Raw genomic sequence first — 18,415 nt, forward strand, 5'->3', positions numbered from 1 at the left:
GGTTTAGGCCATTCATTCCCACTTAGGTGTTACTTTACAATTACTAATCCTAGTGTCTCTCACCGATTCTTATACTGACGTGGTCAGAATCATATTATTAAGTATGTAAAACATGCCTTCTGGTAAAAGGAGATTTTCCATTGTCTCTATGGAAGATCACTACATGTCTGAGCTTGACAAGCATTCTCACAATCCATCATGCTTCACAAATCCTAGCTGAGTATTTACCATGCTCTAGCTCAGTAACCTCTGTTAACAAGTCAGTGTACTCCTCTCTGGAAGTACAGAAAAGCAGAATAAATTAATTAACACATACAAGTCATTTACAAATTATGAACATTACTGTAAACCAAATTCTCCAGTAACTTCACATAATTCTCCAGTAAGTTCACATAATTCTCACTCACCACACCTTAAATACATGACGTTGTGCTCTTTAGAATTAAAAACATTCTTGCTGCTGGGCAAATTATGACACCTCATTACACATAGAAGATTTTCTGAAAACCAATTGTTTTTTCCAACTTATATGCTTCTTATTCTTTACAAATCATTCTAGCACCAACACAGAAAATACTTTTCAGAACCTCCTGCAATCAAGGTATCAGGATTCTCATACACACAGCAATGTCTGGGTAGCAAACGCTGTAAGAAAACACCTCCTGCCAATTCATACTACATCTTTATTATCAATGACTGGATGACTATGCATGGCAGGAGTCATCCCTCACTGCAATCACTAAAGATCAAGTTATTCATGCAGGGAATTTAGCTTCTGTTATTCCCATATTTCATTTTTTTGCTGTTGTTGACAGAGAAAACCCAACATCTCCGATTGCACACAAGCCATTGTTACCTTCTGCAGTCATTTCCAAAGAGGATCTTTGAAACACTGCATCTCCACAGAAAGTGTGTCAAGGCTTGGTACAGCTCACAAAAACAGATTTAGCTAGTGCTTTGTGCTTTCCTGGCATCTGCTCTAGGCAATGGAAACCTATTCCCTCCTGGTGACGCATTCTATTTTTTTTTGGGTTGTGCTTGCTCACACAAAATTTACCTGTAGCAGCAACCTCCCCCTTGCAAACATACAGTTGGGTTTTTTTTTCCAACACATTAAATGCAATTAACTTAATTTCTGCACCAAAATATTGGTCATAAATAATCTCCCTTCCTATACAGTACATTTAGATTCTGGAATATTGTGTCAAGCTCAAAATATCTTTAAATCCATGAGTATGCACACTTTCTCCTTCACTCCAAATACCCACTAGCCACTTATTAATATTTATTTTCCCTTACTCATATAAAAAGCACAATAATGATGGGAACAACCTCCACTGCTAAAGTGTTTCTCTAACAGACAATTGCCCAAGAATCACTGAGCTATCAAAATTCCACTACCAGTAATATTAGAATAGCAAATGCTTTATCAACCATCAAGAGGGCAAACACTCTATTTCTTATTCAAAGCAAGAATTATATTATAGAAATTAAAAAATCCCATGCCTCTAATACAAAAAGGTCCTCTCATGGAGCTAACTCAGAAACTTGGACCATTATATGTATCATATTGAGCACCTCCTAGAGAACCACGCTAAATCCTCAATTTAAGGTAATTGCAGAAGCATTTGACAGACAGGTATGTAATACCATTTATACTGAGGTACTTGAATAAACCTGGCCTGTCAGATTAAACACCTCTAATAAAAACTGTGCCCTCAGCCTGTGCTATGTCTCCAGCATCCAATTTCCAACTCGGTTCCATCAGCACAAACATTTGCACATTGAACCTGTCTGCCTAAAAAAACATTCAAACAAAATAAAAACTTTATTTTCCAGTCAGATCAGTTTCTCAGAGCAGTTAATCCCCTGCTTTTGCTGTCACCATGAAAGGAAAACTACAGAGCATAATTGAGCCAGCTTAGGCAACAGTGCCACTGAGTGTGCAGTCTAACCAAGGTAGGTATTTAGTGACAGATAAACCAATGTCTGAGCACTAATATATGCAGCAATTATGTAATTTAAAGAAGATTTTTGTGTGCCTGGAGATATGCTTGGTTTTTTTTCCTTCAGCTGCAACAGCTGGTTTGATAAAACCTCCAGTCCTCCTTCAGTCACAGACTAAGATCAGCTACAACAATACCACTTCATATTTTATCTTAAGATTGTTGTGTTCTTCAATGAAAATTTTAAAGATTTATGTTCTTATTCTGACAAGCTGCATTTGCTTCTCCCTGACAACTTGCTTTCTCTCTGAGTCAGAACTGATCCACACCTGTAACACCTTTGGATACAAGTCTTCAAGACTACACCATCTTTTACAGGGCAGTTCCCTTACTCCTGGCCCTTAACAGATTTGCTTACATATTTGCTCACAGAAAACAAATTACTAACAGATTGTATAACCTGACTAGAAAAAAACTGATGGCCACACACTAACCATTAAGAATTTTGCAAGAGGAAATACACAGCATGCTCGGCATCTTTTTTTTGGTTCTCTGTTTCACTTATCAAGTAAAAAGCATAGAAAATTTAAAGATACATTTAAAAGACTGGAAAATATTAGAAGTTAGTAATTCACTACAGCACTTGTCCTTTTTCCTCACTGTATCCAGTCTGATGCAGTGCCATACCTGTTCCTAATAAGCCACCATTCACTCTGACTTCAGCAGCTCCTGGTGTCAAGCATTATTCTGTGCGCTCAGAAGATAGAGACAGCCACATATTTTTACCAGCTTGGAATTACCAGTTGCTTGTTTGGCTTTTAATATTGAGAAGGACAAAAACAGACAGGTTGAAACTCATGCAAGGCTCACTGAACTATATGTTAAAGCAGAACAGAAGCAGGAAAGAAAAGCCAGTATAGTTAGGGGAAGAAAAGAAGACAATTTATTTTCTTTTTTTTAAATTTTGGATTTCAAAAGAAAACAAGAAAAGCTGGCTGGTTTAGGTTTGTTTTGGTTCTATTTCAAAATTTTCTGATCTGTTCGAATGGACTCCATCACACTCAAAGCCTCAATCTTCTCTACAGGCTATGAAGGCTTTGAAATGAAGGTGTGATGCTTCCAATTAAGGCATCTACATTAACTGAAGACATTAAGAGAACAATTACACAAACAGTAGAGAAAGAGCATTATAACAGGGTAGATTTTTCAGTACCTCACACTGCCCCCATACTCTCCACTTTTAACAAATTAAAAGCTAGCATTTAGATGTTGTTTATATCACCTCATAGTAAAAACAGTGTGAAAGCTGGACTATCCATAAAAATATTTTCTTTCTCATGAGGACAAATCTCAGGTAGGATATCTCTATGCTTCTGTTGCCAAGTGACCTTTCTAAAAAGGAACATTGGCCAGGATATCTTAGCTTTTCAGAACTCCTACCATCCACTACCCCTGCCTGGTGGCATAAATTAAATCAAGTCTCTTCTCACATTTACTTATCTTCCATCCCCAGAATCTCCACAATTCAGTTCCTGATCCTTAAAAATTCTTGTTTCTTCAAATGCACAGAGCTTCCAAGTGTCTGACACAGTCATCTTCACTTTTCTATGGTCCTCAGGTCATTACTTTCTTAGGACATAAAGAAGCAGCTTCAGTTGTTGCATTACCTTGTTTGTTCCACCGCTTCCACTTTTCACCTCAGCAAGCTCCCAGTAAGCAACTTTTCCACTACTTCCACAGTGGCCCCACTACATGGACCAGAGTACTTCCTGGTTCCTCACAAATCCCACATCCATCACACTTTGCTTTTTGATTATTTTCAGAGTTTACAGACAGTTAGCACACCCATGCAATCACTCATATCCAGCTCAGTTGCCCAACTCCAAACAGAGCCAGCAGGGTAGAAGACTACTTTCCCATAGCGGCTCCTACTTGGTAAAACAAATTTCCTATTTTAGTACCACTTAGAAGCTATGATATTTTGGGAGGAACAAAATATTCCTGTGAGAAGGCAGACAGAAATACTTCCAAACCAAGTCCATTACTTTTCTTACCTTTCTCAAAGACCACTTCCCTGCTCAGGATGGTCTCGTTATCTCTGATCACTTCTCCCTTTACGGTGACCTGTGCCGGGCTGTCCGGCAGCAGAGCTACCCCAACAGTCAAGTTTGCTCCAGGCCGGATGTTCCAGGGAGCTGCCACAAGGAACGTAGGTCTGGAAAGCCCAAACGGGCAGAGGGAGAAAGGGCAGGGAGTGAAACACACTCTCATAAAAAGTAACCGCGTACACACAAAGCCATAGGACACACGTAGCCAAGCTGTTCTGTCGCCCTGCGCTGCGGACACTGGAGGTGATGCTCACCCCCGGCGGCAGCTCCCAGGACCGGCTGCCAGGCGGGAGCCCCGGGCAGCGCTGCCCGCGCAGCCACCGCGCCGGGCGGCAGGGGAGGAACAAGAGGTGCCCCGTGCCCCAGCCCCACGTACCCGGCCGCCGCGGAGCTGCAGAGGAAGAGGAGGAGGAGGAGGAAGAAGAGGACATCGCCGCGGGACCGCGCCATGGCTCTGTGTGCGCGCTGCCCGGTGCGTCCGCCGCTGCGCGCAGGGCCGGGCCCGGGGCTGGGGCTGTGGCTGTGGCCGGGCGGGAGGCGCCGGGGCGGGCGGGGAGGGGAAGGGAAGGGAAGGGAAAGGAGAGGCGGCCGCTGCCCCAGCGCCAGGCACGCTCCGCAGGCGGCAGGAGCCGCGGGGCGTTCCCGGGGCCGGCCCGGGTGGGCGGCCCGGCGGCGGCACACATCGGTCTGCACAGGGATACAGGGATGTGTCACCCCCGCTGCCATCGCTCCCGCACGGCTGATGCGGCTCGGAAACGGGTGGGGTTCTCAGAACCCAGCGCCGTACAAAAGCATCATCGAGAGCAATGTTTTCTGTCTGCAGCTCCGAGAAGAGCAGCAGCCCGTTGTGGAGAGCTGCTCGGTTATCGGCTCGGAGAGACACGGAGAGCCCGCAGAGGCGCCCTGGCCTGGGGATCGGGATCGGAGACGGGTCGGGAGCGGTTCTGGGTCTGAACAGGGAGAAGGATGCTGGCAAAAATTCAAGGAGCCTCGCAGCTGCTTAAATGTGAACCGATTGGTAATGCAGCCCTGGCTGGACTGTCCTCTGTGCCCCGTATTTGCAAAATAAGGTCATACCTACTTATAAATCTTAACCAACCTTCAGAGTTCAAAAAGTGCACTGAAGCAGCTTGGGTAACAGAATCTTTTCTGTTCCTTTAGCAGGTTAATTTTAACTGTGTAGACTAACATCTAATGTTTGATTTGTGCAAATTCTTTCATTGCAGGTCAAGTGTAATAGATTTAGAAATTATACCCAATTCTTGATGTGTGCCTCTTCAGAAGTGCTGGAGTGGCATCCTCTGCATTGTAGTACACAGACAAATGCAGTCAGCTATAGTCCTAAAGAGAAGCATCACACTATGTTCTTATGAAAATCAGATATGAACAGTAATGTGCATAAACACTGTGCTTTAATTATATGCCAGGCAGTCATGCAGTCTTTTCACATCTTTTACATTTGCTTTTCTAGGTTTTCATATTCAGCTGATTCCTTTTGGAGCACCAGTCTTTGTGGTGACACCAGTCTTTGTGGTGAACTCATGCTTGCAAAGTCAGTCTTGGCAGCTCCTCACCTGCAAAAGGTGCATAATGAGGCAAAGCTCAGGAGATGTATGCTGTTGGTTTTAGTAACTCCTTATTACAGGTGAGAAACAGCCAGGGAAGATGAACAGTCACTGCCACTCCTTTTCTCGGAGATTGGGAAAAAGTGCTTACAAGTAGCACTGCATCCCAAGAACCCCAGCCTCAGGTGGCAAAGCTACACGTGGGACACATGTCTGCATTCCATGGCACTGAGCCAAACTGGCACTCCACCATACCTATCAATACTAACCAGCTCTCTCAGTCTCCAAAACAAGGTGGTCACATCCCAACTCCCTATCAGGTATGGTCCATGCTAACCCCCAAACTGCACCAGAAATTGTTCAAGAAAACACCACAGCCAGGGCAAAACCATGCCAAGGTCAGCTTGAGGGTAGAGACAAACAATTTGCAGTCCCAAGAACATTTGTTGGCACTGTTTAATTCATTAGCGTGAATGTAGCCCAAAAGTTCATTAGTGAAAATGCTTGCAAATGTCACAGGTTCTGCCCAGTTGTGCAACAATATTGTAGACTCCCATCTTCTCCTTTTGCTCCTAGGGGCTTGCTAGTTTAAGATACTATGGTATATGTATTTCATCTCTTCTTGTTTAAAAATGCCAATAAAGGAATTCTACAGCAGAAAGTAAGAGAATAAATGGATTGTCATATTAGAGATTGTCCTGAATAGATTTAGAACAGATAAGAAATGGAGGAACAGAAATGGTTACATTCCATTCTATAACAACATACAAGCTCCATTTCTTACAGATGTATCCATGCACTCAGAGATGTTTTCACCATTTCATTTCCAAACAGGGTATACTACACTGTAGGTAACATGTAGGAGATCTTCATGGTTAAACATTTAGAAATCAAGTGTGGTATGTAAGGATTCAGTAAATTCCCAGTTAGCAGAAAACTTAAACATATTTATGTTTAGGAATTAAAATATGCTCATTCAGACACAATTTCAAGAGTCATGTCTTACCAGCATCTAAACAAGGTCTTGATTTTCAAAAGTGCTCTGCAGCTGCTAATTTTCATTGCAATATACCTCTGGTTTCCCCATAACACTGCTTTAAATCCTACATTTTTTTATCAAATGGTCCTTCTTTGGTGCCCAAACACTAACTACTGTACCTGAACAGGGAGCAGTTTAACTGTGTGATGTCTCTCTCTCCCATCCTCCATTCAGCACCTCCCAGCTCTGCAATCCACAGCCCTCCAAACCCTATTCTGCAGCCTGTGTCATACAGTGCTTTCTGGAGAGAGTTTTACAACTATTGCAGCTCATTTCAGTGGCCCTGTTTGCAGCACAGCCCCAGAAGTGGGTATCAGTATAGTAAGATAAGAAACTATGGAGCATGAGCAGATAAGAAATGGAGACAACTTTCAGCCCTATAGCCAGTGACTGCCTGTAACTACACGTATCTCAAGCCTGCTCTGCACATTTCTCTGAACACAAAGAATAAAAATGGTTTATGAGTAATTGGAAAATTAGCCCAGTTAGAGAGAATTGAGCTAAACTGGTATCCCATTCATGCTCACTAAGTGCTAAGCAATTTGTTCTTTTGGGCTGGACTTGGATTTTGGGTAAGCATAAGTGATCACACAACCCTACCAGTTGTATTACTGTTACATTCCCCAGCACTCTGTTGATCTGCTCATTTGCACTGACAGTTGTCTATACTAGGGTTTTGTTATGCAGTTACATGTCTCTGATTGATTTAGGTCAGACTGGCAACTCCAACAAAAACAAGCAGTGCTTCAGTTTGTGGTAAACTTGTCAAATTTAAACTTAGGGGCACTTAGTTATAAAAAACTGCTTCTGTTATAGAATGCACAGCATTCTCAGCTAAAAAATTCCTGTGCATTTGGAACAAGCAGAAGGAACAGATCACATTAGTACTAATTAACTGCTAAGACATCTGTGTTTTAACTCAACAAAAGACTACTTGGTCTACACACTTAAGGCTATAGAAACAACCATTTATCAGCGTCTCAGGCCTAAGTATGTTTTAAATGCCTGTTTCTGACAAACACCTGAAAGACTAATTTGTGCACAAAGATCACCATGCAAGGGAAATTTGGTTTTGGACTTCACTTCTGCATATTAAGAATAAATCTGAAGGAGTATAACCTAGCATGAAAGGATTTAACAATAATCAACTGCTCCAAGCTGGTCAAGTGGATACAGTGGAGACACAATTTGGGAGGTAAAAAAGGTGGCTTTTGTGTTCAGCATCCCAGCCAGAGAAGCCAGTTCCCTCTCTGTTCAAAGTTCACACATTGGAGTTAAATAAGCTTTACCAGACCCAAGTTGTACACTCATCTGTGAAATCTCATCGTTATGAAAATGCCACTTTTACACCTTTGCTGCTACCCAGGAACCTTATTTTGCTAATCCTTCATGGTGTCTGACAGGCAGAACCAGTAAAGCCTGCAAAAGTCATCTACAGCACTGACTGTGCTAACAAATATTCTGTTACCTGTTTCTATACAACTTAAAGTCTAGCCCAAATATAAGTACCAGTACCAGCAGAAATCACACCTCTGAGTTGCAGCCTAACTATATTCAAAATAAAAATGTGTTTAAGTAAATACAAAAAAAACCAGAATGGTTTCTTAATGAGTCCAGCAAGCAACTTCTGCCTTGATCAATTAGAAAGACCTCAGCTCCTAGCAAGCTCTAGTAATTGTATGAAGATTGGCTGGAAACACATGCACAGCAAGTCTGCTTGTCTCTAATGTCACATGTAAAAACTGCTGTTGTGGTAAACGTAAACACCTAAGCACTACAATACTTAAAATATTGGAGGAAATCTCCTAAAAACTTGCAGCAGTGAGTACTAGAATGGTCAATGCCCTGTATCTGCTTTTAGCATTACTGAACTTGGATGATCTGATATTCAACTGGATTCATCAGGCATTCCAGACTATGGTACAAACAATATGTTTCCATGAAATGAGACAAATTCGGGGAAATCTGAAGAATTTCAGATTATGTGGAAAGTTATGTGGATATTTGAATCAGAAGACCACTTCAGCCTCTTCCAGCATAATATTCTCTCTTCAAAAGTTTAGCCAGTTGCCTTATGCATCACTGAACTCAAGGCCTGCAGCAGAGCTCATTTAGGGGATGGATAAATCTTTTAATCAATCTCAATAGGCTTTGGATGAGGTCCCAGCAGAAACTGTGATTCAGCAGTTCATGGAACTAGGAAGGAAGCAACAGTCTGTTTTATCATTCATACTGAGTGGACAAGAATTAAAGTGAATACTAAAAATAAGTGGGTGGAAGATCATTTGTGGTAGTAGGAAGGCTGACATTCCTTGCTTGAATGTCAGCCTGCAGAATTTGTGTTTGCTGGAAATTACTGACAAGGAGCAGAGGCTATAAAGCTGTCTCAGAACACTTCTGATGCTGTTTCTGATGATGGAATGTGTCATAACGTTTTACACTGCACTGTCAATGGGTGTGCCATGCACTGAAATTTGCCCTGAGCTATCAGGGTGGAGCTTTATGAAAATCTGGTCTGAACTACAATTAAGACTATTTTTTCTTATTAGCTGAAGACATTTCCCTTGATGAAAAAAGTTATTTATAAATTCTCTTCCGGCTTGAACTGTTTCTGCACCCAGAGTGGGTAGGATTCATGCGATCAAACGTGGACTGTGCAATTGTCTATAACTGGTTATTTACATTCACTGGATGGACAGTGGAATGAAGCAGGTACTTCTCAGAACAGATTTTTATGACTCATTGAAATACCAGCATTTGAATGAACAGACATTCAAAAGTAGCCTTCTAAATGAATCAGGCTAATCCTCATTCTTAAAGCACCAATTTTTATTACATTTCTAAGCAGTAAATCAAGGCAAGTAGTTGAAATATCTTGTTGTCTACAGAGCATGTAAGATGACTATATCTTAAGAGTCCTCACTGCGTATTCAGTAGAATGAAACCTAAAGAAAGACATTAATTTTTACAAGCTTTGGATCAGGCATTGTTTGAAGATATCAGATTTTGTTCAGACTGGCATAAGAACAAACAAGCTATGTCCAAAAAGGAGAAAAGCTTCTTCTTTGTTATTTGCTATGTTGAGCCCCTTAACTTAGATGATATGCTGCATCCTATCCAACACATGCATGCAGAACTTTAGGAAGCAACCTCATGTAATGCCATTATTTTATTTTAGAATTATTCTCTGATTGTAAAATGTTCAACCATACAGTAGGGGCATGTTAAAACATGTGCAAACATCCCCTTTCTGTGAAAGTGAGAAAAGTTAAAAACATACATAAATGATGACAGGTTGTCCTCAAAAACCTGTTTTCCTAGGGCAATATTTTTTATAATTGTATGGGATGAAATTCCATTTACCAAGCTTCATTAATCATTTTACCTTAGTGTCCTTATTGCCTTTGCTCTGAGGGTTTTCAAAAGGTCAGTACAGCCAAGAAAAACCTTATTCTTATGATATAAGTTAGTGTGAATTAACACTATTTGATTTTAAAGAATGTAAGAATTCCCTGAAGATTTAATTATCTTAAACTATAGCCTATAATTAAACTGTAAATTTCAATTACAGGTTTTTAAAAAGGAACTTCTAAACCCAGTGTTTCCATAATGTCATAAACTAGTATATCACAGCACCCTGGAGTATGTGCATTCATACACTGTAACTTCACTTTAAATTTAAAAGACATAAAAACTGGCAGATTTTTAAATGAATGTGTGTTTCTGTAATAGCTTTTATTTCATTCATGTACCCATAAAAAAGGGAATGTTAGTACAGCAGTCTGTTTTATAGACCAGTGTATCCCTGTAGGCAGAGGCAGCTTCCTTTTAAAAGCAGACTCACCTGAGAGCAATTCATAGTGTAGACAAAACTCATTTCCCACATTTTACACAAAAGTAAATCAAGGTGTGGAGACAAGGCCCTAAAACAACAGACTAAAAGATGCCTATTTTAATTTATCAGTCAGAGAAGGCTGAGAGGAGCCTTCATAACACAAATTTCTTTCATAGAAAAAACATACCAGGTGCTGATCTATGGTAGAAAGTCTAACAAGAACAACTGGTCAGGCAATTAAAGTCAGTCAAATGCAAGTTGGAGATGAGGCACATACTGTTAACAGAGGTTATTGTCCTGAACACACTACTAAGGAAAAGCTGTGGTTTCTGCTTCTTTTTATATCTTCCCATAAAACCTGAATGCCTTTTCAAAAGGCTAAACCAAACAATGATGGTAAATGGAGGGTCAGCTTGCTGAAATTCTGTATTCCATAACATAGAGATCAGACTAGGCAAACTCCAGGCAGCTTGGCAAAAATCTGTAAGGTTACTCTTGAGTCAAGGGACCAAAAATCCTTTAGAGATGAATATGTGCTAGGAAGACAGAGAAGGGATCTGCTCCCAAAGGAATTAAATAGAATTGTCAAGAGCGAAAGAAAAACACTTCTTAATGGTGTATACTATTTCAGTCCTGGTTTCCTCCATCTTGTCACATCCAGAAAAGGTCAACACTGAAAAAAGAAAAGAAGACAGGATTAGAAGCAGCTGTTAAAATGAGAAATTGTAGGATGTGATCTCTTGCAAGACAAATTTTTTTCATTCCAAAAATAAAAGCCAAACTTTATGTTTGGAAATTGGTCAAAAGTTAAAAAGTTAAAACTGTGACTTTTAAGTTTAGTTTGTCTTTTTTTCTATATATATAAAAATAATTTAAAAAAGAAAAACAAGAAATCTTTCCCTTTCCAACTCACTCCACTGTGGTATAAAGAAAAAATAGTTCGAGGTATGTAGACTTTAATTATATAGGTCAAATTTCTTAGAAACTCCATTCTATTTTAGATGACATCTATTTGACAATCACATAACATGAGAGTCAGCCTTGTCAACATCATATTACACAAATTGCCCCTTACAGGATCAGTCCCTGTGGTATCTAAAATGGCTTCTACAGACAGAGTGATGAAGAATTATTTTTAAAATACACTTTAACTATTTATAAAACTTGCACAAAACTCTGTGTTGAGTTTTGACACAGGTAAACACCAGTTATCTCTCCCTGAGGAATAACTCTTACCACATACTGCCTGCAAGAAAGAAGGGAGGGTGAGGAGTCCGATCTCAGCAATTAAGAAGGAACTGAGTAAAGGTTTCATGTTTCAAGTCACCAAATACGCCACAGTCTAAATAAACTTAGCCCTTGAGTAATGCCACTATAGGGTATTCATTCACACTGTCCAAAAAGCAACTGTTTGTTCCACTGCCAACCACCCACAGCAGCAGTCATGTTTATTTAAATGAAGAGGGTGTGGACCCAAGAGCTACATCTTTCCAAACCTTGCTGTAACAACCAAATGTTTGGCCATTGCTCTCATATGTCTGAAATGTGCCCTATATTGGACATCTTTCTAAGGTCTCCTGGCCATGCTCTTAGGCTAAAGACTTACCCTGTGATTTTGGTACCACTAACAGGAGGTCTAGGAGGTTTCTTTTCTTTTCTTTTCTTTTCTTTTCTTTTCTTTTCTTTTCTTTTCTTTTCTTTTCTTTTCTTTTCTTTTCTTTTCTTTTCTTTTCTTTTCTTTTCTTTTCTTTTCTTTTCTTTTCTTCCTTTCCTTTCCTTTCCTTTCCTTTCCTTTCCTTTCCTTTCCTTTCCTTTCCTTTCCTTTCCTTTCCTTTCCTTTCCTTTCCTTTCCTTTCCTTTCCTTTCCTTTCCTTTCCTTTCCTTTCCTTTCCTTTCCTTTCCTTTCCTTTCCTTTCCTTTCCTTTCCTTTCCTTTCCTTTCCTTTCCTTTCCTTTCCTTTCCTTTCCTTTCCTTTCCTTTTTCTCTTCCCTTCTTTCTTAGCAGCTGGCAACTTTGGATATCAAAAAACACGTGAACTATATTTAAAACACCTAGTGCACATGATGTTTTTAGTCCTAGAGGAGTCACAGAATCACAGGACCATGGGAAAATTCAGAGCAGAGGACTCAGAAGGTTGTCTGATACAGTCTGCTGTTCAAAGCAAGATGAGTAATGAGGTTACAAAAGGTTTCCTGGGGCTTGATCCAAAAAGGTCTTGAAAATCTCCAAATATTGAGACGCATAAGCTGATGGTTGGATGACACAGCGCTCAGGAGTTGGCAATTACATTTTTTGTTATGTCTGAAATGGCTGTTAAATTTTTCCAATTTTACTTATGCTTAGTTGCAATGCTTATGCATTTTCACCTTAATTGACATTATGTAAACCACAACCAGGTTGCTGTTTTACTGACTACAGGAATTGCTGTTGTCTTGTTTCCCCTTCTCCAGTAAACAGAACTTTCAACAAACAGGACACGCAGTTTTTCTGCATAGTACAAAACACAGAATGTGACTTGGTGCAAAGGAAGCAGAGTCCTCTCTCAGTGAGGTATGGCAGTACAATAATATGCCCACACAGGTACAAAATATTACGTGATAGGCACCAGGCCAGGATTCGATCCAGCTGATCTTGCACATGGCCAGGCTGTTCCAAACCGGTGACCTCATGGCTCTCTACAACTCCCTGAAAGGTGGCTGTAGTCAGGTGGGGGTCAGTCTCTTTCTCCAGGCAGCACTGACAGAAGGAGAGTCCACAGTCTCAAGCTGCATTAAGGGAAATATAGGTTGGATAGTAGGAAGAAGTTTCTTACAGGAGTGATAAAGTACTGAAATGGTCTGCCTGGGGAGGTGGTGGAGTCACCATCCCTGGATGTGTTTAAGAAAAGACTGGATGTGTCACTTGGTGCCATGGTTTAGTTGAGGTGTTTGGGCATGGGTTGAACTCAATGATCTTGAAGGTCACTTCCAACCCAGCGACTCTGTGATTCTGTGAAAAGCGATTCTGAGGAACACGGATGTGTTGACACCAGTTGAGTCCAGTCAGGGTTTATTCCCTGACATGGACCACAAAGAAAGTATAGATATATTTTATATATCTTAAGTTCTAGCCCTGGAGACATGCTCCCCAGGAAACAGAATGAAGAATGAGTGTAAGGGTATTTAAGGAACATTAAAAAATTATGTAAGACTCCAGAAGACTTTTCCATGCTAGTCAGAAGGAACATTTTTCCTACAGCTATCTGAAGTGTAGGATAAGATAAAAAGCAAGCCTCATGAAAAAAGCTGAGAGTTTGTAACAGGTGCATTGGCCTATTAGTTGAGAATTTTATAGGCTGAATTTAAAAATATGTACCATTTTCCAAATCCTGAAGTGTAGAAAGTGACAGTTGTTAAGTCATACACCAAAATCTTCCTGGGACTGACAACTTAAAAGTAACCTGGAGAAACGTCCCAGAGAGATATCCTGAGGCAGGCATGGACATGGATCCAGTTTGCAGGAGGGAAAAGACAAGGGCTTTTCAAAGGCCCCACCACTCCACAGGAGGATAAGGCAGGGCTTGCAGTGAGGTACCAGAGGCTCCCTGATGCTGGTATCTCTGAGGGATGGCTGGCTTCCACAGCCAAAGAGAATTGCAGCAGCTTCTGTGCCCTGCCACCATGCAGCACATCACGGCTACAAAAAGGCTTCTCAGCTGCAAATAACCCAGCTGAGACAGCATGAGCACTGCTGTACAAATAGGTTCAGCATTTTAAAAGTTATCTAAATAACCTTCTTTTCTCCTGCCCTCTCCCTCTCTTTGTTTCTTTCTCTTCCTTTTCCTCTTTATTTCTCATTTGTTTTGTAATACTCCTATTGCATTTTTATATAAAGTTTTTATGTACATCCTCCAGATGTAATAGCTAGGGATAGCTGCCAACATTTGCAGAATAAAAAGCAGGTCAGTTCTGTTGTGAAAATGTTATAATTACCATTAATACAGTCTTATTTTTTAAGCATGGAGTGGTAAATTTTGGTCAAAGTTGTAAAAAAATGCTTTAATAAAAAGATACCACATTTACTCTTTAGAAATTCAACACTTTTTCAAAACCTTGTCAAAGGAGAAGTGTCTTTATTGTTGCAGGCAGCTTTGTTTCTTTTTGCTAGGCACACCTAGATACCAAACATCTGAGACTATTCAGACCATCATCTTCCTTAGACACCTGCTGGTAAAAATGAGTAGAGTCATCCTCTATTTCCCAAACCAGTCTAAGGCATATCACACTGTCACACATATTTTGAAGCCTCCCAGATTGACTAGGAGAATGCCTAGTGAATGCAAGAGACTGACAATGATTAAGTACTTAATTCACATGTTCTTACCTTCATTGGCATATCAGGCTCCTTGAGCATAAAAAGCACATCATCCTGTCCTGCATGATGAGTTCCATCCAGTTTTCTGAGATCTCTGAAAAAATTATTTGCTTAGTTACTGACAAGAGAAATATAATTTTCAGAATCTTTCACTTATTGTGCATAATTTCACATATCACCACTTCTAAGACTAACTTAGGCTTTGCCAATAGAATTTTCTTTTTAAGTTTTACCATTAACTTTCACTACCAAGCTTGCATTCAAAAATGAAACCACTTTAGTGAGAGCTGCAGCATGTTCTTTGGCAGTTCCAGGCTTTGACAAATCCAGCTACTAATCAACTTCCCATCAGGAACAGAACAACACTATTGAGACAACCTGTGAGATACCAGCATATTCTATCTTCATGATTCCATCTTTTATGACAGGATAATTCAGATTAATTTTGTTTTGCCACATATCTGAACACCTTCAACATTGCACTATTATAATGCAGTGCTCATGGGGTGGAAACTCTTCAAAGAATCATTTTAACCTGGCACCAGGCAGGTATAAAGACATGATGTTGCAAGACTGAGACACCCAGCTGAAAGAACAAGTCCAACATGACTCTCCACTAGTAAAATGCCTTAAAAGCTGATGTTTCTATGGGTAGGTGTGTGCACAGGGAGAGGTTAAGTGCACTGGGGTTTCAGGAAAAAAAAAAAAAAAAAAAAAAACCATTTAATCTCAGAAAGACCATAAATGTACAACACATCCATAGTATATAATTCAGATGTGAAACTCATTGCCACAGGGAACCTGAATACTGAATTTTACATGGATTCAGATGGTATAAATTCTTGTCTGACAGATGTCAGGGACTATTCAGAACAGAGGTACAATATCCTGCTCAGGAATAGCCTGAGTCACCAGTCAGTGTATTCAAACATTCAGAGACTATTCAGAGGAGGTATCCCCTATGTTTGGTCCCTTCTCTCAAGCCCTTCTCTCAGCATTTGCTATTGACTGCTGTGTGAGACAGGGTACTGTGGGGAAGGGAACACTGGTCTGACAGACCATACCTATTCCTCTGGTTTTATGAGTCCACAGACAAAATAACTGCTCTTCATAGTGAACACTCCAGCATCCCTTTGTAGTCCACAGTGAAGTTTTTAAAGCAACTAACCCAGAAAATACAGAACTAATCTACAAAGCTTGAGGGGAATCTACTGTTTTCCCTAAGGTTATTCATGGCTTCTATACATAAGGAAACAACTACTGTTAAAAACAAAGATGATTCCACAAAGCCCCAGTGCCTTGTCTTGTCTGAGGTTCAGCATTCACTGCAGTTACTAAATGCCACTGACAGAGGAGAAATATGAGACTATGTTTCCATGCACAGATGAGTGTTCTGAACAGAGGCCACTTGTTTAATAGGAAATGTCCAGCATCATTGCCACTCCCATATCCTTTAGAAAGAATACCTGTAAATGAGGGAGTCTAGACAATAAGGTTGCCTGTACTTCCAATCTATACTTCCACTGGCTAACATAACACTAAAATGTAGGCAATACAAGGCCTAAGCTACTTTTCTAACTCTAGCAGAGCACTGCCATAGTGCTCCAGGGGAGTACTTTGTAGAGGACACGATACATGCCTTCCTTTCTTCCATTTGAAAGCAATGCTGCTAATTGAGGAAAGTCCCAGGCTTTCTGCTGCCATGGCCAATGCCAAAAATTGAACAGCATGGAATGCTTCTGCTAACAAACAATAAGAAAAGCAGGCAGAATGGTTCTCCTCTCCCAACATAAACCCCCAGGCAAGAATATCCATGGTGACAGAGAGCCCTGAGGCATTTGCAGCAGACGGAATATTTCCAGACAGATGAAAACACATTGTACTGCCAGAGCCACATAAGCCATTTCTGATTTGGTCAGCATCATCTTATGCATGATTAAGTAATGACTTTGTATGCAGCTTTACAGTCACAGAACTGCCCAGCTTAAGGCATCCTAATTATTTTCTTTTTTGATTGACTGCAACTTGCTCTCTTATGGGAAACCTGAGAAATGTTTTGCTTGGATGCATGTGCGTATTTTTTCTTGTCCAAACAACCTTATACCTTAACTTTATATTCTTCTATTTTGTAAATTATCATTCTAAAATCTAATATCCTTGTTAGGCCTTTACAACATTAAAATGCTCTATATACTGTACTGAGTCTAAGGAGACTGAGACAAATTTTCACTCACTGAACTCTGTTTATGTTACTTTCAGTTATTTGAGATTAAGCAGATGATTATTATATTGTGAATATGATCTGTATTTCTCTGCTCCTTTCTTCTGTTTATCTTGAAAAGACAACATTTCAAAAGTCAGATTCCTTAAAAAGGGAAAAATAAAAAAAGTAGTTTTGAAAAGACTGAAAAATATGTAGGAACCCAGAAACAACTTTTTTATTCTATCCTAGAAAACTTAATAGGTTGACAGAAGAGGTATTATCTTGCTCCATGAGGAAATACCACAATTTAAGTTGGCATCACTGATCTAGTTTCCCTGGCCACCTTCTTCATCTTCTAAGCCATTGAGCAGAGGTAATCAGTTTAAAATGCATTCCTCCATCATCACAGCTGTATCCTGTCTGCACTGTTGAATGGATATGAGAGCTTGCCCAAAAGAAGCCATGGCATTGAGGGAACAAGGCTGGATTTTCTCTTAAGACCCAGTGTTTCTTTTCCCAACAGGACTTCAGATGAAAGAGAGCCATCTACTGCTCTACACGAGACATGCTGGAGCATGTCTTTTTGGACTGGCGATTTGAAATGTCAAGGTGGGATTTAGGGAAAGAAGTGGAAAGCTGTGCTGTTTTCCTCTTTTATGCTGTGGAGTTGGGTAACAAGGGAAGCAGTGTGCTGAGCAGTGCTGTTCACCACCTCCCCAGCCTAGCACAGAGCACAGCTGCATCCAGCAATGGAAGTAACCAGGGCAGAAGTGTTTGAATACAAACAATTATCCTTTTTAGAAATAAAAATAAATAAAGTCTGAAAATACTTCAATTCTTCCACATCAGGAGGATGTATCACAAGTATGATACACTGGCACAGCAGACCAACAACCAGCAACACCTGATAGGTTGGACAGAGGCAAACCATGCCTGTTTCCACACAACTACACAAAAAGTCCACACAAAGTCAACCTCCAGGGTGTCAGGAATGACATTCTTACCTGCTGTGACAAAGGTAAGTGCTCCTCACACACTCCTGAATCTGTATTCATGGGTGTCACCTTTTGCCTATGGGGCTGAAGCCTCACAATCAAGCTGCTCTTGGTGCAGTGTGTCACTAAGATTCACTCCATGGTGAGGGTCTGCAAGATCCCAGAAGGAAGCAGCAAGGCAGATGAATCTATGTTCCTTGTTAATGCAAGGGCTTTTGGCACTATCATGTACTGGGAGTGTAGGTAGATTCAAAATACTACTTGCATTAGGGAGAAGAAATAAGAGATAAAGAAAAAAGGGGACTTCTGGAAAAAGCCTTGTCTATCATTCCAGGCCCTGCAGCCCCTCATCCTCCTTGTGCTATGATGAG

At 40.4% G+C, this 18,415-nt stretch overlaps 1 protein-coding gene across 1 annotated transcript in view; it reads right to left on the reverse strand.

Moving 5' to 3' along the window:
* CD109 (CD109 molecule) overlaps window positions 1–4,531 on the reverse strand; it is a 70,991-nt gene extending 66,460 nt beyond the window's left edge. The window contains exons 1-2 of the mRNA XM_063152913.1: window positions 4,431–4,531; window positions 4,001–4,161 (exon numbers count right to left, since the gene is read on the reverse strand). Of these exons, the coding sequence (XP_063008983.1) occupies window positions 4,001–4,161; window positions 4,431–4,504 (235 nt within the window). The 5' untranslated portion in view covers window positions 4,505–4,531. The remainder of the gene's footprint in view (window positions 1–4,000; window positions 4,162–4,430) is intronic.
* Window positions 4,532–18,415: the final 13,884 nt, after the last annotated feature.

This window comes from Melospiza melodia, chromosome 3 (genome assembly GCF_035770615.1).
Source record: "Melospiza melodia melodia isolate bMelMel2 chromosome 3, bMelMel2.pri, whole genome shotgun sequence".
Classification (NCBI taxonomy): Eukaryota; Metazoa; Chordata; class Aves; order Passeriformes; family Passerellidae; genus Melospiza; species Melospiza melodia.